This window comes from Anabrus simplex, chromosome 7 (genome assembly GCF_040414725.1).
Source record: "Anabrus simplex isolate iqAnaSimp1 chromosome 7, ASM4041472v1, whole genome shotgun sequence".
Classification (NCBI taxonomy): domain Eukaryota; kingdom Metazoa; phylum Arthropoda; class Insecta; order Orthoptera; family Tettigoniidae; genus Anabrus; species Anabrus simplex.
The window spans coordinates 162,994,068-163,018,620 of NC_090271.1; the positions used below are offsets into that span (position 1 = coordinate 162,994,068).

Genomic DNA, 24,553 nt, shown 5'->3' on the forward strand with positions numbered 1-24,553 from the left:
TCATTCAGGACAAATATTTCAGATTCCCTATGGGAATCAACATCTATATCATCTGATGGCCAAGCAGGCATCAATTTTTAGTGATGAGACAAAGTCTCTTAGTGCATTGGCACTGCCGGTGGCTCCAGTTAGCCTACGCAGTGGCCTCCACGGTATGCACTAGCCAGCGTATTGGTAGGTGTGCTAGGTACCAACTGATGAGCCCACCCTAGCACACGAGGGCGAAACGCTGGCAACCAAGAATGAGCTAGCTGGAAAATTTATAATGTCCAATAACGGACCATTTATATTGGTATTATAAATTTGCTCATTCAGGACAAATATTTCAGATTCCCTATGGGAATCAACATCTATATCGTCTGATGGCCAAGCAGGCATCAATTTTTAGTGATGAGACAAAGTCTCTTAGTGCATTGGCACTGCCGGTGGCTCCAGTTAGCCTACGCAGTGGCCTCCACGGTATGCACTAGCCAGCGTATTGGTAGGTGTGCTAGGTACCAACTGATGAGCCCACCCTAGCACACGAGGGCGAAACGCTGGCAACCAAGAATGAGCTAGCTGGAAAATTTATAATGTCCAATAACGGACCATTTATATTGGTATTATAAATTTGCTCATTCAGGACAAATATTTCAGATTCCCTATGGGAATCAACATCTATATCATCTGATGGCCAAGCAGGCATCAATTTTTAGTGATGAGACAAAGTCTCTTAGTGCATTGGCACTGCCGGTGGCTCCAGTTAGCCTACGCAGTGGCCTCCACGGTATGCACTAGCCAGCGTATTGGTAGGTGTGCTAGGTACCAACTGATGAGCCCACCCTAGCACACGAGGGCGAAACGCTGGCAACCAAGAATGAGCTAGCTGGAAAATTTATAATGTCCAATAACGGACCATTTATATTGGTATTATAAATTTGCTCATTCAGGACAAATATTTCAGATTCCCTATGGGAATCAACATCTATATCATCTGATGGCCAAGCAGGCATCAATTTTTAGTGATGAGACAACGTCTCTTAGTGCATTGGCACTGCCGGTGGCTCCAGTTAGCCTACGCAGTGGCCTCCACGGTATGCACTAGCCAGTGTATTGGTAGGTGTGCTAGGTACCAACTGGTGAGCCCACCCTAGCACACGAGGGCGAAACGCTGGCAACCAAGAATGAGCTAGCTGGAAAATTTATAATGTCCAATAACGGACCATTTATATTGGTATTATAAATTTGCTCATTCAGGACAAATATTTCAGATTCCCTATGGGAATCAACATCTATATCATCTGATGGCCAAGCAGGAATCAATTTTTAGTGATGAGACAAAGTCTCTTAGTGCATTGGCACTGCCGGTGGCTCCAGTTAGCCTACGCAGTGGCCTCCACGGTATGCACTAGCCAGCGTATTGGTAGGTGTGCTAGGTACCAACTGATGAGCCCACCCTAGCACACGAGGGCGAAACGCTGGCAACCAAGAATGAGCTAGCTGGAAAATTTATAATGTCCAATAACGGACCATTATTATTGGTATTATAAATTTGCTCATTCAGGACAAATATTTCAGATTCCCTATGGGAATCAACATCTATATCATCTGATGGCCAAGCAGGCATCAATTTTTAGTGATGAGACAAAGTCTCTTAGTGCATTGGCACTGCCGGTGGCTCCAGTTAGCCTACGCAGTGGCCTCCACGGTATGCACTAGCCAGCGTATTGGTAGGTGTGCTAGGTACCAACTGATGAGCCCACCCTAGCACACGAGGGCGAAACGCTGGCAACCAAGAATGAGCTAGCTGGAAAATTTATAATGTCCAATAACAGACCATTTATATTGGTATCATAAAGCGGATGACGAGATCAGCAGTAGTCGCGTCATCGGCTAGTATGCGTTCGAGTGTTTCCTGCAGGCCGAGGCTCCGTCTTAGGCCAGAGAGATCGGCGCACTCTGTGAGGATGTGGGCCACGGTGAAGTCGGCATCACAAGAACACACTGGGGGGTCTTCCCTCTTTAGGAGATAAGAGTGCGTGGATCGTAAATGACCTATCCTCAACCTGCATAGTACTGTGGCCTCTCTCCGTGAAGGTCGGAAAGAGGACCGTCACACGGTAGTTGTCTTCTTAATTGCTCTCAGCTTGTTGGGAGTTCGGATATCTAGCCAATCCGATTCCCAGGACGCGAAGTTGGTTTGTTGTAAGGTGTTTTCTTTTTTCGGGGTCCCTCCTTAAACGGAGAATCAAGGTTCCCCTGTATTAGATTTCTGTCCGCTAGTCACATTCTTCATTGATGATGATGAGAAATTCCCAATTTTACCACAAATATTGTAACAGCAATACACCTACCCAAAATACAGGAACCTATCAACTACTACTGTTATTTCTTACTTTTTTGTTTGTTTGTAATTTGTTATGTTGCACTGACACAGGTTGGTCTTACGACGACGTGGGATAGGGAAAGTCTAGAGTAGGAAGAAAGCGACTGTGGCTTTAATTAAGGTACAGCCCCGGCATTTGCCTAGTGTGAAAATGGGAAACCACAGAAGCCATATTCAGGGCAGCTGACAGCGAGGATCGAACCCACTATCTCCCGAATGCAAGCTCACAGCTGTGCGCACCTAACCGCACGGCCAACTTGCTCGGTTTACTCTTTTTTGGTTTTGTCAATACGAGAATCCTTTCGTATTCTTAACCCTTAATACTCACGTGACAGAGAAGTCCCAATAGCATAAGAATCTTGCGTGCATCGTATTTCTGGCCTCATGTGACAATTTGTTCCAAATATAACACTTGTACGAATAGCATTGGCACTATGCTCATGCCGTCTACTTATATCACTCACGACTCCTGCTGAGCTATACTCTCTTGATAATTATCTGAATGCCATGCACGTTTGAAAACAACTGTTGTCTAATAACAAGGTTTTGTAGCAAGCTCATGAAAAAGAAGTACGAAGTTATTTAGATGAAGGTTATGTTGATTGAGGAAGCAATTTGGAATCAAGTGCTCTTAAAAATATTGCAGAATTAGATATCGGGATGACAAGAAAGAGTTTTTCTGTAATGTGAGCAGAAGAAAGTCTGGGTTGCATCCTGGCAAGAGATTTGAAATGTTCCGTGTACAGCATAATCACCAGTGAAAAGAAACTATAACAGCTAATTTGAGAGTAAATAATGCAGAACATTAGTTTCACCTTTCCTTTAAGTATTTATCCCACTGGTGTAGGGTCTGCTTGGTGGGTCACGAAAAGGCATTTTCCATATAAAAAACGGTATGCTGTAGGTACCCTCTTATGTCGGCGTTAATGGCATCCTGACATTTTCGGCCTTCTAACTGGCTGAGTTCTACAAAATTTAAGGTGATAGTATTGGCAATGGTGTGAGGTACTGTGTGCGTATGGTGGTCTCACCATTGGAGAAGTCCTCGAAGCATTTTCTTGTTTATTGAACTGTACTTTATTGTAATGTATTATAAGTTTGTATTGCACCTAGTAAATAAACTTGCAGTGCATATCTGTGCAAGATTTCTTACCCCCACCACAATCAGATATTTAACTGGTTCTGGAGAGACAAGCCTGTTCACAAAAATGGGAAGGCTAAGAATTAACTATTGTCGCGGCCACCAAATTAGGCGGGTCAGAGAAATTACGCTGTTGCCAAGGTTATGTAGCAACTGGAAAATAAATATCTAACTGAACACATCATTTCGGAGCGTGAGGCAAGTTGTTCTCTCTCAAGCTCGTGATGTTACTTCATACAACACTTAAAAACTTATTATACTACAAGCTTCAGAAAAGACTGCTGATTTCAATGGTGAAACTATTTTCCATATAAACCACTTTAAAAAATTATTAAAAATAAAATCTTGAACAAGTAAATTTAAATCCGCAGAATCATGTATTGAAAATTTCAGTAAGCGGCCAAGTTTTTATTTCTTCAGCCAATAAAATTTTGTCTGCGGGAAAAATGTAAAAAAATCGCCTGACTTATATTTTTTATCTAAAACATATTTCCGTGAGTGTTGTAATTTTCCTGGAAAATGGCCCAGAAAGCGATCATGTAAATGTCGCTATCTGAGGCAGTTTGGGGCGCACGCGCCAGCACAGGCTGCACGGCGTCGTAAATATTTTCGGATTACATAATCTGTATCAGTTTTATTACATCATAACTTTAAATATTTGAATACTGTATATTGTACTGAGTAATATAGAAAAAGAACTACATTAAAGAATAGGTTTTTTTTTGCTAGTGGCTTTACGTCGCACCGACACAGATAGGTCTTATGGCGACGAGGGGATAGGAGAACCCTAGGAGTTGGAAGGAAGCGGCCGTGGCCTTAATTAAGGTACAGCCCCAGCATTTGCCTGGTGTGAAAATGGGAAACCACGGAAAACCATCTTTAGGGCTGCCGACAGTGGGATTCGAACCCACTATCTCCCGGATGCAAGCTCACAGCCGCGCGGTCCTAACCGCACGGCAAAGGATAGGTTTACATTAATTTACAATTAATTAAGAATCGGTTTCTAGCTTCAAGGCAGTCTAAGACTTCTTAGTCACTATCATCACTCATCCCACTATCTGTCGAGTTGTCATTTACACTGATGATGAATGGCTCAATTCTTTCGTCCCTTACTATTTCCTTGGCGCAATCGTCTGTTTGAAGGTTTTCCGCGCGATTGAGGCACGTTTCCCAATCTGCAGCAGTCACACGGTCGATGGTTTCTGACGCGAGTTTTTCTACGTCCTTTATTTTGAATGTCTGGCCTGCCACTTCTCTCTTGACTTGAGCCCAAATCAATTCACATTCACTATCTACAGTATATTTAACTGCAGTTACGATGCGAGCTCAACAGCTGCATGACAGGGAAAGACTCGGGTTAAGCGTGGTCTGGAGCGTATGGGCTTCAACTAGACAGCGCTGCACGATCAGCATTGCCAGTCCGTGCCCGGAGGTAAGCGACTCTCGACCATCTATCGCTTCACCGTTCCCATATCTGACGACAGCGCAGTTTTCCTCACCCGCCTAATTTGGTGGCCGCGACAATAGCTTATTTTTTCTTCTTTAGTATTGTTTACATGTATTAATGGTCACAATTTTAACGAAAGTAAAACCTCAAAATTTCTGTTTGTTACTGTAGGTTGACTATAAGATAAACACCTAAGTAGAATACTTCCAGTATTGAATGATCAGATTTGAATACCTTCACTGTATACTAAAAATCACCAGGAACTGGATAACCATGGCTAAAAAGACAATTCAAGAAAACCAATAGCCAGCTAATCCTGTCTCTCAATTTGAGAAAAGTAGTGAAGATGTAGAGATGGACAATTGCAAACTACTGTTCCGAGACAAGAATACAAATAGGGTACATGTTGCAGCATGGTAGTCTGATAACTAATGTAAGTGAGGGCAAAACACTTGGTAAATGCTCTCACACAACATCACAAAAGTGAAGAGCTATAATGATGTGTGGCCTCTGAAGAGGCCTGGTGCAGGTCTTTCAAGTTGATACCATATATGCTACCTGAACGTCTGTGAGGATGGGGTCCTACCTATGATAAGTTCTAATGCTGAAACGGCACACACACCGAGACCCTGAGACATTGGAATTAACCAATGAAGGTTAAAATCCACGACCCGGCTGGAAATCGAACCTGGAACCCTCTGGACCAAAGGCCAGCATGCTAACCATTTAGCCAAGCAGCCGGACATGAAGAATTATGAAAAGGCTAAATCAACTGTTCAAGAGACCCACTTGGAAGAGAATCACAATAAGTATAAATCAGTCAAAGCATGAAATACATGATAATGATGAACAATTAGTCATTTTTACTCCAAGCAATATACCTATCCAAATTTCAGAGAACAATCATTAGGTTTGGAATACTTTTATGCACACAACTTTTATTAGTGTAACATGCGACAAAAATTTATATTTAAAATCAATTATTAAAGTAATTCTTATGAAGTAGTTATTGTTAATAATATATTTTTTGTTCCTAAAGAGTATTTTGTTCTATGCAGACTGAAAAAAGTGCACTAGACAGAAGCAAAATATTTCATTTATAAGGGTTGCAACTTACCGATTTATACAATCTGAGTCTGGACCACAAGGATTCTCCGAATTTGGCCGACAGTCACATGGCGTCATACTCGCAGGATTTGCTTCCGTTAACCGAACATTGCCCACAGGTTTATTGCTCTTTATTCGGACATACGGAGGTGGTTTCTGCATAAAATAAATAGGATATCTTTAAGTTTCTCATTCATTACTAATCAACACGTCATATGCAATTAGAATTATTTACCATGCCTTGTCGAACCTCCGTCTCACGTCTTGCTTTCTCCCCTTTCATTTTCTTGTGGGCTTCTAATGCTTCTGCCAAAGCACGATGGAATGTTTCATCAACAGCACTTTTACGTGTATAAGTAAGGCCAGAATCCTAGGAACACAGAAGAACAAATTACAAGGGATGTCTCAAATTCAATCAACTAGTTAAGTGAGGTTATGGAATGAGCCCATCTGTCAGCATAATACAACATAATCCTCAAATGATATATATTGAAACTTCAGCAACACAAAGTTTTCAAGTTTAGCATATAAGAAATTTTATATCTTCCCTGTTCTAAACTTTGCCTTATGTTCTATTACTTGCTGCTGTGAACACCCACCTCACCTCCAATGCGGGTGTACCTGTAAAGAGCTGCATTTTGGGACTAGGACAATAATTTACATTTGTTACTGCGGACAAAATAGAGTGGATCACTTTAATTTAAGAACAAAAACTGTATTTATTTATCTTAAGCTTTGTTTTTTCTTCATTCCTACAACATATTATTAAAAATGAAGTTCACCAGTATTCTGCATTCTTCATACTGATTATTTAAGTTCTTTCTTTGAAGTTTATGCAAAAAGTTGTTAGATGCTGTAATTTATGAAAATGCCATTCTTAAATTAACATTGCATTACACTGAGCAAATTTATGAACATACCACTGAAAGTTTCCTTGATGACACTCTACACTTATCTTGCCTTAGTATTGGGTGTTACTACATCTCGCGATGATTACAGCCTCCATTCCTTGTAGCATGTAAGCTGGAAGGTCCTACATCATTTCCTGGGGATGAGCGCTCACTCTTCTAGCAGTATTGCCCGTACTTCGTTGAGGGTGTCAAAGACTGTGACGCTGGACATTTTGGCCAAGCATATCTACAGGTGTTCTGTGGGATTGAGGTCTGGACTGTGAACTGGCCAGTCGTGGGTTCCTATCCTGACGCATAATATTCTGTCAGGCAGTGAGCAGCATTGGGACATGCATTATCATGCATGAGGATAACATTTTCACCAACTAAGGTAGCATAGGGGATTACATGCTCTGCTAACACCTCTACAATGTAACGGTGTGCACTCAGAGAACCTCCACCGCCTAAAAGAATTTCCATCCTGGCCTCAAACCTCACATCAGCCCATACCATGATAGAGCCATTCTGCAAATGGTGACCTGCTGGAGATGTTGCAAGGTGAATATCGTTCCCCGCGCCTTCACACCTGCCAACTTTTGAAAAGGGCTATCCGTAAAACTCACGCGCGTCAAAAAATAAATCTAACGATTCTCGACATACCCCAGCTTGACGAAAATAAGAACACTAAAGGACTAGAGAATACAATAAACAGTGAAATCATATCTACTTATATCATAGGCCAATGATTTGAAGATGAACATAACAATCAACAAGAAATCCGTGTTAAACGGTAGCAGGCGTGGTGAATATTAGTTTGGAGCATACATAAAAGGACTTACTTGATAAATAAAGCAGATATGCAATAATTGAAAAGGCTTTACATAAGAAAACTTGTTTAACGTAACACAGCCAAGAATGAATATAATACACACTGCAAGCCACACGCTAGTTCGACTTTTAGCTCCCTGCAAAACAATCTTGAGAAAATATTTTCTCATAACAGGGACCAGAACTCCTGGTCTTAAAAATAGAAGTAGACTCCAGAGATTCATTGCACATGGATGATCTGAACTCTGTTCTATTTTTCTTCACAAGGCTGAAAACACGTTCACGTTCTGCATTGCTATGGGGTATGGTGAGAATACAGAGCATTACTCTAGAAATTTGGTTGTACTTAAGAAGCCCATCGGCTCCACGAATTCTTGGTATTTGTGCACAACTGGAATCACTTGCAACATCATGATATGCAACCAAACTGTCATCTACCTGAAGAGCTGTGAACTGCCTCTGAAGCTCATTCACAACCTCGTCTGTAGTTTCATTCTCTTTCTTGTATACCATGATGGAAAATTTTCCAAGGAAAAATGAATGGAAGAAAACTGTGCAGCTTCAATTTTATCTAACCTAGCAAATAGAACATGCTTTAAAACATCATACTTGAGTGAAAACTTGTTCATCATGTAGTCACAAGCAGTACAAAACTACCTTCTCACAGATGAAAAGCAAAGGGATTTATCATTATCCTGGAGATCATTCACTATGTTAGAAGTGTGAATGCCAATAACTAACTCATGATCACTTCTTTGATTTTGAATCAAGTACTGTTTCTGGCTGGATTTATTCATGATAATCTACAATACGAATATAGTATACAAAAATGTCCCAGAACAAATGTCTTGATATTTAGTGAAACATCGCAAGGAACCTGGATCACTGAACGTCACACAAAATTATAAAAAACATTCAAGGCAGTCGAACACTTCATTAAAACATGTCAAAGCGTACAAAGTCTTAAACCAGTAAATGAACACGACGCCAACCTTGTGAACAAAGAATATGCACATGGTAAAGAACATACACAGTCGATTGGAGCCCTGCAAACGAAGGAGACGTGTGTGCGGAGTGCTGAGTGTTGTGGCGTAAGCATAATGGGAATAAGCATAGAACTCTACCGAGCGGTCATCGGCCGATGGAACAATCGAATAAAATATCAGGTATATGGTTTAAAATGTGATATAAAATACTCTGAAATCGTGCTGGCAGCGTTAGTGATTGCTGCATTATTAGTAATTGGAGGAGTGGAAAGCAACCCTGGGCCACTGAATTGGGAAGATATAGCTAAGATCAAGGAGGTGATAAAAGAGGGCAGCCAAACAGACACAACGAGGGAGCTCATTATGGCACAGAATAAAGATATTCAGGATATGAAAGACAGCCTTCGGGGTGATATGGCAGGTATAAAAGAATCTCTGGATAAATACCAGGAAGAAATGAAAATTGCTAAGGAACACCGACTGGTGTTGGAGCAGCGCACACGGGAGCTGGAGATGCAGGTCCGGAGATCAGTGCTTGCCCAACGTAGCAGATGTCTGGTCATACATGGGATTAAGGACAACAGAAGTGAGGACAAACTGGTGTTACTAGATGCTGTGTTGGAAGTGTTCACACAAGGAGTGAAAGTAAACTGCACGGAATCCGATGTGGATGACGTGCAGAGAATAGGAAGGATCCAAGTGGAACAGGCCGATTAAAGTACAATTGGTATCTGGAATGAAAACCCACCAAATTCTCCGGAATGCCAGGAATTTAAAAGGGACGGAAGTTTGGATCCAGAGAGACCTGGGAATTGAAGAAAGGAAAGAGATGAAAATACTACGATTTCACTTGGGGAGAGCAAGAAGGGAGGGCCTTACAGCGTTTATTAGAGGCAAGAGACTATTCATCACAGGCGATGGTTGGAGAAAGAACTACACGCCATCCCAGCTGAAAGCCCTGGCGCGAGGAGAAAGTGCGGTACCGGCGCAACACGGAAGAAAGAATGATGACGTGCAGGAAACGGGAGCAGAGCTCGTGTCGCCAAGGTTGCTGACACCTACTGACAGTAAGGGCGTTGCCACTACTACGGAGAGACGACCTGTAAGTAAATGTTTAACACCTGATGAGGAACTGGGTAATAGCTCGTGTACTACTCCGGTAACTGAAAAAAAAAAAAAAACAGCTGCAGGACAGAGGACGATAAGAAAAAGAAGCAGGGACAGAGCTTGAAGGACTTATGGGCTAAGAAGGGAGTGTTTTCAGATGGAAAAGGTAATAAACGGGAAGGAAAGAAGTTAGGGGAAATTTATAGTTCCCCTCATGGAAGTATAGTACAAATTGATAAAACAATAAACACACGTAGTAAAACAGGTAGTGTCTCAGATAATAGGAAAGTGAAATAACAAGCATTGAATATTGGTTTTGTAAATATAGAAGGCATATTAAGTAAACTGGGGAATGATGGAGTGTCTGAGCTTGTGGAAAATTGTGAGATATTTGCTTTTTTAGAAACATGGATGCAGGAAGGAAAGATTTTAACATGGAAGGGCTATGTTACGAGAAGTATAATAAAAAGAAAACGAGGGACTCGAGGGAGAATTCCGGGAGGAATAACACTTCTGATAAAGGAAGAGTTTAGTAGTCAGATAGAAGAATTGCCTAACGATATGCAAGATGTAATTTGGATCAAACTTAAACTGGAAGAGAGTAAACAGAGAGACATATGCTTAGCCTTTATATATAACCATCCTATGGGGTCACCATATACCAATGTGAACTTTTTTGAGGATTTAATAGAGGAGATTAACCTAATGAGAGGTAAATATGAAGAAGCAGGAATCATTATGTTGGGGGATTGGAACGCACGAATTAGAGAGTCAATTCCCGCATATAGTAAAGAAGGAATAGAGCCAATGAGAGGTAGCAGAAACAGCCGGGATAAAGAACGTAATGTTAATGGGGATAAACTATTAGAACTATGTACCGCAGAGAATTTATATATTCTAAATGGATGGTGGTGGGGAGATGAAACGGGAAAGCTAACATATATTACAGCGCAGGGAGGTAGTGTAATTGATTTGGTTGTGTGTACGGGAGATATTTTAGAGATGGTAAAGGAAATAGAGATATTAGAATGGGCCGAATCACATCATTCCCCGGTATCTGTTAACCTAGAAGTGTATGAGAAAGAACAGGAGGAACGTAACACTGTAACAGAAAAAGATAATATTAGGATAATTAATAAATACAAGTCGTGCGAGAATACCCCAAAAAGAGTAGAGTCATATTTAAAGGGAGAAGAATTCTAGATAATTAAGAGTGGAATAGAGGTTGCGTTACTGAGTAGTAAGTTGGACTTAGCGGTAGAACTGGTAGAGAAACCCTTTAAAACTATAGCTCATGTGAAAAGGAAACAGAATAATAATAAAGATAAAAGGAAAGGATGGTACAATGATGTGTGTAAAACAAAGAAAATGGAGGTGATTCGAGCCCTAAAGGCATATAGAAAAGAGGGGGAGCCTAAGGTTCGGGCACACTATTGTAAACTAAGAAAAGAATATAAAGTGTTGTTAGTAGAGCAAAAGAGGATATGGCAACAGGAGGCAAAATTAATAAACATAGAATGTAAGAATAATCAAAGTGATAAGGTATGGAATAGAATTAACAAAATAAGTAGAGGTGAGAGAGGATATGCCAATGTTAAAATTGAGAATGGAGTCTGGATTGATTATTTTAATAAATTGCTAGGAGGACAGGATACTTGGATAAATAATAGAACATGTATGGATATCTCGAGGGGCTTAGAGATATGTATCCCCTGCTTAGATGAAGAAATAACAGAATGTGAGGTTTTAGAAATGATTAGAAAGGTCAAATGTAGGAAAGCGGGAGGCTTCAGTGGTATAACTAATGAATTTTGGAAAGAAGCAGTAAAAAGTCAACAAATGCTGGAAATATTAGTAAAATTGTTCAATAGGATATTTGATTCTTTGGAGTTTCCTAAGGCATGGCAGACAGGTATAATATGTCCAATTTACAAGAAGCGTGGGGAGAGAAGTAATCCAAACAACTACAGAGGTATAACACTATTGGAATCCCTAAGTAAATTATATACAGGAATTCTGGCAAATAGACTGATGAAATGGGCGGAAGAATTCTCCATCCTCTCGAAATATCAAAGTGATTTCAGAAAACGCAGAAGAACAATAGATAACATCATGATTGTAAAAACAATAATAGATAAGTATATAAAACCGAAAGCAGGAAAATTATATATATCGGCTATAGATTTTGAAAAGGCTTTTGACACAGTCAGCAGGGGCGCATTGTTCGCAAAATTACGCCTATTAGGGGTATCTAGTAAGATGGTACAAGTATAGGAGGCAGTTTACCGAAGGGTGCAATGGAGTATAAGGGTAGGTGATGGGGTAGCATGTGGTCAAATAGATTCTTTATTGGGTTTGAAACAAGGATGTAAGCTATCTCCTATTTTATTTCTGTTATTTATAAACGATATATTAAATGGACATGGAGGTGATAACTGGATGAGCCCAGTTTTAGTAAATCAAGAAATACCAGGCCTAATTTTCGCAGACGATGTCCTGCTGATGACGTTAACGGCCGGAGGCATGCAAAAGAGCATTAATGCTGTGACAGAGTTTGCTAAAACGTGGTCATTAAAAATTAACATTTCCAAGACGAAAGTTCTGATCTGTAAGAAAGGCTGTAAACGAGCAAAGAATGAACAATGGACGATTGATGGTTGTCAAGTGAAGGTCACAAATAAATTAGAGTACCTGGGAATATATATAGTAAACAACGGGAAGTGGATCCATCAAATAAAACAAGCCAAATGGAAAGGTCTTGCAGCATTATCAGTAATTAGAATTCTTGAAAATAAATTCCCAAATATAGATTATAAGATTCAGAGAAATGTCCTGCAAGCCGTAGTTAAAAATCGAATGCTTTATGGAGCCGAGCTATGGGGTGTAGAGAAAGACTGTGAGATGCTGAAACAGATAAGTAAGTTCTGTAAAATTGTAATGGGGTTACCAAACTGTACAGCAAATTGTGGAGTAAGATTAATATGTGAAGAAAATATCCAAGTAGATGTTCTTAAGAGAGTTCTGAAATATCTGTTGAGATTGAAAGGAAGAGAGGGTGGCGAGCTTCTGCAGATCGCATATCAACATCAGAGAGATAATATCCAGGGAGAGTATTGGTTAACGAAAATCAGAAGTATATTAGATAGTTTGGGATATGGAAGTTATTGGGAGAGGTTGGAAAGATCAACGAATAAACTAATCATTAGACGGCTCAGAGATATTCAAAGACAGTGGTTGGTATCCGAGTGTAGAGGCAAGGCGACCCTCTCAGAGTTTATTAGGATAAGGCAGGATATGAACATAAATATTGTGAGTGTAAATAGAAGAGAAATCAGGGGTTTGCTATGGTGGTTAATAGGAATTTACAAGAACAGGGGATGGATTAAAGTGAAAGATGCAACAAGGTGCCTTCTCTGTGGTGAAAACAGAGAAGAATTTCACATGTTGAAATCATGTAAAGAAACCATAGCAGTGAGAAGGAAAAATTTTTGAATAACAAGGAACAATATATGATAAATGAGGATGAGAATGGCTATAGGATTATTAAGATGATAAGCAAAGAATGGTATAAACCTGGTAATTTAAGTAAACTGTTAATTGTAATTAGAAATTCATGTAGAAGAGTGTTGAAAGAGCCTACGATGAGGGTAGGTCATATTACGGATGGATGATTGTGTTGCGAACTGATTAGTTAAGAAATTGCCAATAGGGATATGTAGTAAAAGGAATATTAGTATATATAGCACTGTAAAGTCGATATGTTAGTAAGCCGTAACGTAATTAACTGTCAAACTGTTTGTAATGAGACAGGGCCCAATGGATATAATGTTTAATCCTCAGCTGCTGGCGATCCGTGGCTGTAGGTTGATAACATTCACTACTCATTCCACATATATTATTCATTCAATCATTTATTTAATTCATAATAACGGCTCTCTCTCCCCAGTTACTGGTTATCCGTACTGGGAGGGATGAGTATTTTTTCCTAACATGCATGCATGAATATCCATATACCCATTCATAAATCCATCCATACGTGTTTTCTCAATACAGTTAGGGAATTGGTAATTAATTAATTAATTTATTCATACACTCATGTAGATAATCGTAGGCGTGGCCCTTGCATGTGGAATGGCAATCCAACTGTGCAAAGGGCACTATTTTAAATAGGGAATCATAGCCAATTAATTAATTAATTAATTAATTAATTAATTAATTAATTCATACACTTATGTAAGGCTATAACCGAAGTAGGACGGGATAGGACGGGCCTATCCCAATCGAATATGTAGAGTGATCTAAATGCAACAGAGAAGAATAGGGAGGGGGGCACATGGGGAACGGGATTTCCGCTTACACGTGCCTCGCAGAAATTAGGGAATGGTGAGAAATTAGTGTTTGACAGCTATTAGATCAGGTGGGGTCTTCCGTTTGGGCCTCAAGGGAAAGGGCCGGATGTGCTATCCTTGGGAAGGTGGCTCCTTTTTCTCACCAGGGGTGGATAACACGACCAGGCAGTAGTCATGCATAATCCCATCCATGCATTTATCCTGCCAACCGAATGCCCTCTCCTCAGTTGGTGGCTATCCGTGACTAGGAGAGAAGTGTTCATTCATTTATTCATGCACGCATGACAATTTCATTCGGCCATGGAATCATTAAAAAAAAAACCACCTCATTCATGCATTTATGTACACCTACGTATAGTGTCTGTGAAAATGGAGGAGAACTCTGTACAGACTTATGATAAATAAATAAATAAATAAATAAATAAATAAATAAATAAAGAACATACACACACGAATGTAATTCTTCTTCTACATTATAATTTAATGGGCTTCGCTAATAGCGGCTCACCCAGTCGCTGTAATTAGTCCAGCGAATACAGGAAACTGTGAAGTTATAACACAAAATCTCGAACACTTCATTAAAATATGTCAGAACCTTAAAACGCCAAAACAATCAATCAACTTCGTGGAGGAAGAAAAAAAATAAGGTGGCCAGGGAATACAGGTTAAATCGCAACAAGCGAACGGAGCGGAACAAAGAATTTGCAGAGCAGAGCCTGTTGACACCTAATATTCACACGGAAGAACTGTTTTCCCGGCTTTAAATTCAATTCCAGTAACGGCACAAACATCATACGGTAAAAAATACCAATCATATCAAAGAATGAGTTATCGACTATCGTGGAGTTGAATTCGCCTCACGCAAACATTAGATAGTACGGAAGTGGAGGGATTATCGAATGTTAACGTTTCAAATTTTTGTCCGCAAAGTCGTAAAATTACACCGTCCCTCCTTAAAATCGTCAACTGCTGCAATTTCCGTTAATTTTTCGGATAAACCGTAAAAGCTGACAGGTATGCGCCTTCTCCACACCCTCTCTCTCTACCATTAGGTGACTGGAACCATAACCGTGACTCACCTGTGAACAGTACCATCGAGTACTGCTCCCAAGTCCAATTCCGATGTTGACGTGCAAACTGTAATCGAGTTGCTCTGTGCTTGGCTTCTTGGGGTCTTCGTTTAACAGTCCTTGCAGTCACAGTGACATTTCTTACCGCCGAGTCGATTTCTGGCTTTGACGGCGGTAGTTTGTAGTTCGCTCAGATGGCCAGAAATCTATCAACCCTAGCAGACGTAAACCTCCTATGGCCTTATCTAGATCGTCTGTGGTAGATACTGAGTTCACAAAATCGTCCTAGAACAAGCTGGACGCTTCCATGTGATGCAACGATGGCATTAGTCGCGTAACGAAGGCTGTGCTATCATTCACCAACGCCATTGCTCTTGCAACATCCTCTGGGCCAAGAGGGATCTTAAATTGTCAAATGTGAAAGAGAAACTGAAGGAAAATGTTCATTTGTGACAAATATTGAAAACACTGAAAAACACTAGTCTGCACTTTAAAACTTTTTGTCAGATGATTTGTTAATAGTAGGTGTTCTTGAATGAATTTTTTATGCTGATTCTGGAAATAACTCATTTTTGCCTATCACATCAGGTTTTTACAGAAAATAAGAAGCAATGTTTTGACAATCAATCAATCAATCAATCAATCAATCAATCAATCAATCAATCAATCAATCAATCAATCAATCAATCAATACTGATCTGCATTTAGGGCAGTCGCCCAGGTGGCAGATTCCCTATCCGTTGCTTTCCTAGCCTTTTCCGAAATGATTTCAAAGAAATTGGAAATTTATTGAACATCTCCCTTGGTAAGTTATTCCAATCCCTAACTCCCCTTCCTATAAATGAATATTTGCCCCAGTTTGTCCTCTTGAATTCCAACTTTATCTTCATATTGTGATCTTTCCTACTTTTATAAACGCCATCCAAACTTATTCGTCTACTACTGTCATTGCAGGCCATCTCTCCGCTGACAGCTCGGAACATACCACTTAGTCGAGCAGCTCTTCTTCTTTCTCTCAATTCTTCCCAACCCAAACATTGCAACATTTTTGTAACGCTACTCTTTTGTCGGAAATCACCCAGAACAAATCGAGCTGCTTTTCTTTGGATTTTTTCCAGTTCTTGAATCAGGTAATCCTGGTGAGGGTCCCATACACTGGAACCATACTCTAGTTGGGGTCTTACCAGAGACTTATATGCACTCTCCTTTACATCCTTACTACAACCCCTAAACACCCTCATAACCATGTGCAGAGATCGGTACCCTTTATTTACAATCCCATTTATGTGATTACCCCAGTGAAGATCTTTCCTTATATTAACACCTAGATACTTACAATGATCCCCAAAAGGAACTTTCACCCCATCAACGTAGTAATTAAAACTGAGAGGACTTTTCCTATTTGTGAAACTCACAACCTGACTTTTAGCCCCGTTTATCAACATACCATTGCCTGCTGTCCATCTCACAACATTTTCGAGGTCACGTTGCAGTTGCTCACAATCTTGTAACTTATTTATCACTCTATAGAGAATAACATCATCCGCAAAAAGCCTTACCTCCGATTCCACTCCTTTACTCATATCATTTATGTATATACGAAAACATAAAGGTCCGATAACACTGCCCTGAGGAACTCCCCTCTCAACTATTACAGGGTCAGACAAAGCTTCACCTACTCTAACTCTCTGAGATCTATTTTCTAGAAATATAGCAACCCACTCAGTCACTCTTTTGTCTAGTCCAATTGCACTCATTTTTGCCAGTAGTCTCCCATGATCCACCCTATCAAATGCTTTAGACATGTCAATAGCGATACAGTCCATTTGACCTCTAGAATCCAAGATATCTGCTATATCTTGCTGGAATCCTACAAGTTGAGCTTCAGTGGAATAACCTTTCCTAAAACCGAATTGCCTTCTATCGAACCAGTTATTAATTTCACAAACATGTCTAATATAATCAGAAAGAATGCCTTCCCAAAGCTTACATACAATGCATGTCAAACTTACTGGCCTGTAATTTTCAGCTTTATGTCTTATCACCCTTTCCTTTATTCACAGGGGCTACTATAGCAACTCTCCATTCATCTGGTATAGCTCCTTCAACCAAACAATAATCAAATAAGTACTTCAGATATGGTACTATATTCCAACCCATTGCCTTTAGTATATCCCCAGAAATCTGATCAATTCCAGCCGCTTTTCTAGTTTTCAACTTTTGTATCTTATTGTAAATGTCATTGTTATCATATGTAAATTTTGACGATATTTACTTCTGAGCACAAAAATACATTCAAACACCATTACAAATGTAATGACAATTTAAAAGTCCAAAACCATCCACTGAACAGAATTCAAAACGTGATGATGAAGAATGCAGGGATGAATATGAATAAGACAATCAGTGGATCCAACCCACAATGCCCCACTTTGCAAGAAACTATTTGAAAGCAATAGTATTACTGACCAAAGGACGGCTTCTAAAGCATTTTCTTGAAACGATGAAGCTTGGGGTCTAAAGGGGTCCAAAATCCAGGTCAGTGGCCCCTCATAATGCTACTTATCGCTAATAAAGTAGAACCATGGTATTTGTCATGTTGCGGTACTAATCGAAAGTAGCGAAGACTCATGGTGTTCCACACATTATGGTACTACTCACAAGTATCGTACATCGCACAGACAACGCAGACCCACGGTGTCGGTCATTTAGTGGTACTAATCACAGGTACTGCATACATCCACAGTGAAGCCACTCTCTGGTGTAATCACAAACCTGGTGTCTACCTAACATAGTGGTACTACTCGCAAGTAAAGGCAAGCTATGATGTTCCTCGTGTGATGGTACTAATCACAATTAGTTTCGCGGTTCTAATACAATCATACCTTCGTCGCTCATTTTAGTAGCCTCTTACAAAAGGCATGGGATATCATGATTCGTCAGTTCAAAAAATGAAGTCATGTACGAAGAAAGACAAGGGTCACGAAGGGCATGAAAATGAAAGACTCCCTAGGCCTTGAATGCTCTAATACAATCAGGGTTGGAAAAGAACAAGAGTTGACCAAGGGAGGTCAGGCAGGATAGATTACAGTGAGGAGACCGGTACAAGTAAGTGAAAGCAATGCCAGGACTCAGCCAACAGCCCTGTGGTCGCCAACACCATGCTCCGAAGTTGAGAGCCCCTGGGTCCCCTTTTAGTCGCCTCTTACAACAGGCAGGGTATACTGTGGGTGTATTCTTCCTCTGCATCCCCTATCCACAGGGGGTAGTTCATTACGGAGTTGGGTACTGAGTTTGGGGAATTTAGTACATTAGGTGGTGTTCTTTCTTCAGTAAAAAATTAATTTTACTTATCGAGAGGTATGTCTGGCACATGAGGTTGTTGCTGAGGTTTCCTGATGCCTAAGGAACGAAGAATGTTCCAAGCACAGCTAGAATTCATATTTGCAGCCATTCAATTTCTAAGGACCCGAATATTTTCTAAGTCACCTTGGTCAAGAGTTTGTTTAAAGCATCAATCTTGGTGGATGAGATTAATTAGAACCATGAACCAAACTACCAGAAAGGACAAGATCAGAAATGAAGTGAATAGGAAAGTAGCTGGTATCGAGGTTCCTATTACCAGTGTCATAAAGAAATGCGGACTTCAGTGGTATGGGCACATAATGAGAATGAACAGGGAAAAACCTGCCACAAAATATTTTAACCTTAATCTCACCGGAAGAAGGCCCGAGGGAAGACCAAGAAAACACTAGATAGAGACTGTAAGATCAGATGTGGGAGAGGACACAAATGGGATTATGTACTGGAAAAGAAGATGTGTGAAGACAGGAGGAGATGGCAAGCGCTTGTACACCACACCCGGGAAAATGGAGTTGATGATTATTTAGCCAAGGATAAGATGGGCGAGTAACTATTGTCTGTCACTTAGGAGCGTGTTTATCATACAGAGTGATTAGACGGGAGTTAAATCAGTCTACTTTTGCATCTATATTGTCCAATAGGATTGTGTCATTCCAGGGTAGATTGCAAGCGTTACGTCTTAACTCGTCCATATCAAAGCCTTTTGTGTTTCTGGAAATAACATGGGTTTATATTTTGGCATTCGGAGAGAATAGGAAAGGTAGATAAGGTCATGAGTGGAGATTGCTGGGACTGGAATCTGGCCATGAGTTATAAGTTATAACTTTGTTTGGGTTATTTGTCACAATGTGGTCAATGAGCATCTGTGTTTTGTAGTTTTGTGTGTGTAAGTGTGATTAGTAGGCTCTAAACGGAGGATGGTCACGAAATTCATCAAAATGTGCTACCAAGGAGAGTGCGTTGGCATGGCAGCACTGTAAACAGTTGGCAGAGGGAGATAATGCCTGTTTGAGGAGAATGCCTGTAGTGAGAGGGGAGATGTTGACAAGGTCAGTGTCAGGTACAGAGCTCTGGATCAGCTGAGTAACGGAATGTTAACAAACTAGTATAGCAGAAATAGCATGCAACTTAACTCAACATCCTAATAAATGCTTACACTGACTACCCCCTTCCCCACACACATAATACAATTACAGAAACACTTATGAATAACAAACAAATACACTGGCGAGCTGTGTTGTTTCATTTCAATTGTCACTCTTATCCCGCAGATTTTTCATGCTGTCCAGTTCCATGACTGTTGATGGATCTTTTTGTCCCTATAGGAAGGTGGATTACGATGCGTCTGTCTTGGGTCCAGATGTGGGATGGTCAGAAGTGATCCCTAGCAAGGTTTAATATACTTTTACAGGTTTTGGTGAAGGACTCGGTTATGAGTAAATTCATGCACTTCAGGAGACACTTCGCCTTGCAGACGCGGTCACTTACGTGGTAGCGGGTAAATTTAGCTATTATAGAGAGCCTGCAGGTAGTTACCACTTGAGCTGCTGAGCTCTGAGGCTGCCCAATCCTGGGCACTCGTCGAAGCTCTCCATCATGAAGTCCACGTTCAACTTCGTTCAGAAAGTTTCCCTTACTTTCTCGTAAATATCCTTCCGCAGTTCCTTGGAGACTCCATGGATTAGGAGGCAGTTCCTACGGCTGTACTGCTCTCCTTTATCAATAAGTTGTTCTTGATGGTCGAGCTCCCCTGCTAACTTGCACAGCTGTTCTTTCAGCACAGCAAGTTCGGAGGAGATAGTGCCTCCGAAGTCTCGAAAATCCTGACTCAGCGAGTCTAGGGACTCTTCCCTGGGGTTGGCAGAGACGTTTAACAATTCAAGGAGCACCTCGAAGTCCTTCACCATTGATTCAAAAGCATTAATCTGCTTACTCACCTTCTGGACGGACATATCTCTTGATATTCATGCCCAGACTTGAACCACAGTTGTACAAGTTCATTTAGCACACACTTGCAGGACAAATATGCTACCAGTTATGCGGCTTCTGCGAGATACAGACAGAGCACTCCTATGCGTGTTACAGTTGACGCCATGATTTATCAGGAAAATCATTTAAGGTAAAAAGAAACAAAGACGAAAAGATAAACTTTGAAGATCTTAAAATTGATTTAGGTATTCTCATTCAACATCATCAAAATATAATTTTTTTTTATGTAATTACAGTTTTCATAAATTTCACTAATGTTTCTTTATTCACTGATATGGTGAATTAATGGAGAATGGAGAATGCTCGACTGGATGCTGAGATTAGTAAAAGGATTCAAGCTGGAAGTTGTTTCTATCATAGTGTAAGAAATATGTTATGGGACAAAGATGTGCCAATGGAAGCAAAGGATACTATGTACAAGATGTATTACGTACCCATAACAACTTACGGAGCAGAAACTTGGACAATGACAAAGAAGGATGAGAGTCGAATACAGGCAGCCGAAATAATTCTTGGGGAGTATGATACAGAAGAGTAGAAGAGACAAAATAAGGAATGAGAAAATCCGGGAAGAAATTGGAGTGGAAACAATGAATGATAGAATAGAGAAGTGCCGACTAAGATGGTTTGGGCACATAAAGCGAATGAGTGACGAAAGAATGCCAAAAAAGGTGATGGAAATGCAAATCCAAGGAAGGAGAGGCCGTGGACGACCACGATTGAGATGGAAGGATACCATCCAACGCAGCATTATAGAAAGAAACCTGGACTGGGACACAGTGTTGGAGGAGGAGTGGTGGAAAGACCGAAGAAAGTGGAGAGGAACCATATTTGCCCCTACCCGGCTACAGGTGGATAAAGGGAAATGATGATGGTGAATTATGATGTAATACTTCTTTAACACGTTCGCGGCCGATGACACATATGCGTCATGACTCTACTTTCACATAGTGAAGATGACGACACACGTGCGTCACACTCCACGCGAAATATTAAAGCTCGTATTTTTGCCAATATGTATGTAAACAAACAGACCTCTTATCCGTGCATTGTTATGGTGTTAATAAACATATGCGCCATCCGGGCATCGGATCAATTGTTAGTTACAATCCCTGTAGCCAATACAAGTCGGCATACGTTTCTGCGATGTCAAGGGAAAACAGTGAAGTTTCAGGACCTTCTCTCCGGGATAAACAGGCCATGATGATAGTCTGGAAGCTCTCTTGAACGCCAGTGACAGTGACAGCATTGATAGTGACGAAACTGATGACAGTGTGAAAAATGACTGTAGCCACCTGAGTGAGAATCTTTATCACGGATGTGTGTGTCGAGTGTCTACTCCCAATTCTCACATTACAGAAGGTGAGGAAGACGTAAGCAATATCTCATCTCCAAATCTCCCGCCAAATAACATGGGCAATATTTCAGGGGTCATTGCTTGGCGTTCAGATTCGTCCTCAATGAAACAAATAAACTTTATTGGTCAGCCGGGAATGAAGGTTCCACTACCAAGTGACGCGAAACCCATCGATTATTTTCGCTTGCTTGCAGATTACAACTTGCTGAATAACATTGTAACTGAATGTAACACATTTGCAGAAGAGTTATTTTTGCGAGGAAATGTCACTGAAATGTAGCACACTGTTTTGACTAGTTACATTGTACAGCTTATGGAATAGGCCTAATGTAAGTAGGCCTATACATTGTTCACACAGCAACAATAAGATTCTACTGCACAGTATCTTTGTGTGAAATGTTCAAAAACTCATTTTTCTGTTGTAAAGAAGTTCTACATTTGAACAAAACATTATTTTCCTCGTTTCACTTCATTACCAGCCATGACGCACATGCTGCGTCGAACGGCACTGAAGGCGAAAAACTCATCAGTAGTGCCTGTCAACAGTCTGTCAACAGGCAGAAGAAGAAAGGAAAAATAATGCTGGAAGGTACACAACTGGAAACAGTAGACCAATATAAATATCTTGGGTGCATCATTTCAAGTGATAACAGAATACAGCATGAGATTAACAACCGCATTCAAAAATCAGCTCAGTTTTACCATCAAGTTCGGAGCCTCCTCTGGAACGAACAAGTTCCCTTAAGATCAAAGCAGATTCTATTCCAATCATACTTCACCCCCATAATAACATATAGCCTAGAAACCCGCACAACAACCCAACAAGTGGACAGCAAACTACAAGCCGCAGAAATGAAGTTCCTACGAACTATGGTACAGAAGACAAAAAGGGACAGGGTAAGGAATGAAAGAATAAGGGAGCAAGCTGGTGTGTACCCATCCCTGAATGAAAAAGTGACAAGGGCCCGTTTGAAATGGTTTGGCCATGTCAAACGAATGGACGATGGAAGGATAGCAAAACAATGGCTACACACAGTCGTGGCCGGAAAACGACCGGTAGGAAGACCTAGGAAGAGGAGGCTGGACCAAGTGAAAGAGGACATAGGAACAAGAGGAATCAGCTGGGATGTCGTCTTGAGAGAAGAGTGGTACATGGACAGACAGAAGTGGAGAGTGCTCGTAAACCACACCCGGGCAACTGGAGTGGAAAACTGATGATGATGATGATGAGTGCCGCTGACGCAGCATGTGCGTCATGGCTCGTATACACATAAATAATATTGAAATAATTAAAATAATAATCTAAAATGCATAAGGACACAGAAATGAAGTCCTTTAAGCAAAAAAAGTATTACGGTACCACGGTAACGGTTGCCGATATCCGAGTGGCCGCGAACGTGTTAACCTTTTCACTGCTAATATTGTGAGCGACTGCCTGAACCCTCCATGCTGAATAATTTTCTAAAAAATATAATGCCTCAAAATACATGAAATGTATGCAAGATATTTCATATGAACTGGAAAAATAATTCCAGAACAGATTTCAGTTTTAGTTTTTCCACAAAAATTAACAACACAGAAAATTAGGGTTGTCCACGGGAGCAAAAAATACACTTTTCTATAAAAGTTATATATTCCCTTTTCACAAGTGCTAAATTCTCACCAAATTGCACAACGCTCTCTCAATAATTACGAATGTGAGACATTTTAGCCATTTTACAAATCAAAGTTGACCATAATAGTCAAACTACTCACAGGTCATCTCCTAAAATAGATTGGTTAATGTCATATGATTTCCTAATAAAAAGCAATCAAAGAACATTTTTTACAACAGAAGACACCAAAAATAAGATAAAATTGAATACAAAACTCAAGAATACAAACCTCCGCTTTACCCTTACACAAAACAAACCAACAACACGCACATTTTCAACTGAGGAAAGGGCACGAAGATCGGAGCGTCTGAAGAAGTACTGGGAGGACCGCAAAGCCCGAACAATCCCTTCAAAGAGACCTGAACGACGGACTGACTAAAGTGATCCTATGTGGTCATAAAAGAAGAAGAAGAAGAAGAAGAATGAAACAAAAATTAAATTTAAGTCAGGATTGGCCAAAATAAGAAATGTAGGGAAAACACAAAGTTCTAAAATATCAACTCACCTAATTTAGACCAAATTGTTTCCTAATTTATAGCAGACACTCCAATGTGTCCGTCTTCAGAACTTCACTAATGTGTGGTATATTTCGAAGCAGGGGTGAACACAGATATTCACGTCACATTTGACGCACATGTACCGGGTTTCTCGCCTCTTCTTTTCGCAAGTTGTGTTGGAGCAGACATGGCAGCATCTTGTAGGAAATTTCTTCTTTGGAGTAGGTTGTACAGGGGACGGGAAATGTCTCTCCGTCAGTCTGAGTGGTTGGTCACCAGATATAGGACGTCCTCTTTTGTTGGTTTGTCTAGATACGTGGTACTTCTGGATGAGTTCCCTTATAAGCTGTAGCTGGAAATCTGCTAGAGATATGTTCTGTCCAGTTTTGACATTGAAGAGGG

The 24,553-nt window shown here is 40.4% G+C and overlaps 1 protein-coding gene across 1 annotated transcript in view; it reads right to left on the bottom strand.

Moving 5' to 3' along the window:
• The window catches only part of LOC136877753 (histone-lysine N-methyltransferase NSD2), a 386,665-nt gene that overhangs the window by 95,501 nt on the left and 266,611 nt on the right, over positions 1 to 24,553 (bottom strand). Inside the window, exons 19-20 of the mRNA XM_067151960.2 lie at positions 6,296 to 6,394; positions 6,071 to 6,216 (exon numbers count right to left, since the gene is read on the bottom strand). Coding sequence (XP_067008061.2) covers positions 6,071 to 6,216; positions 6,296 to 6,394 — 245 coding nt within the window. The remainder of the gene's footprint in view (positions 1 to 6,070; positions 6,217 to 6,295; positions 6,395 to 24,553) is intronic.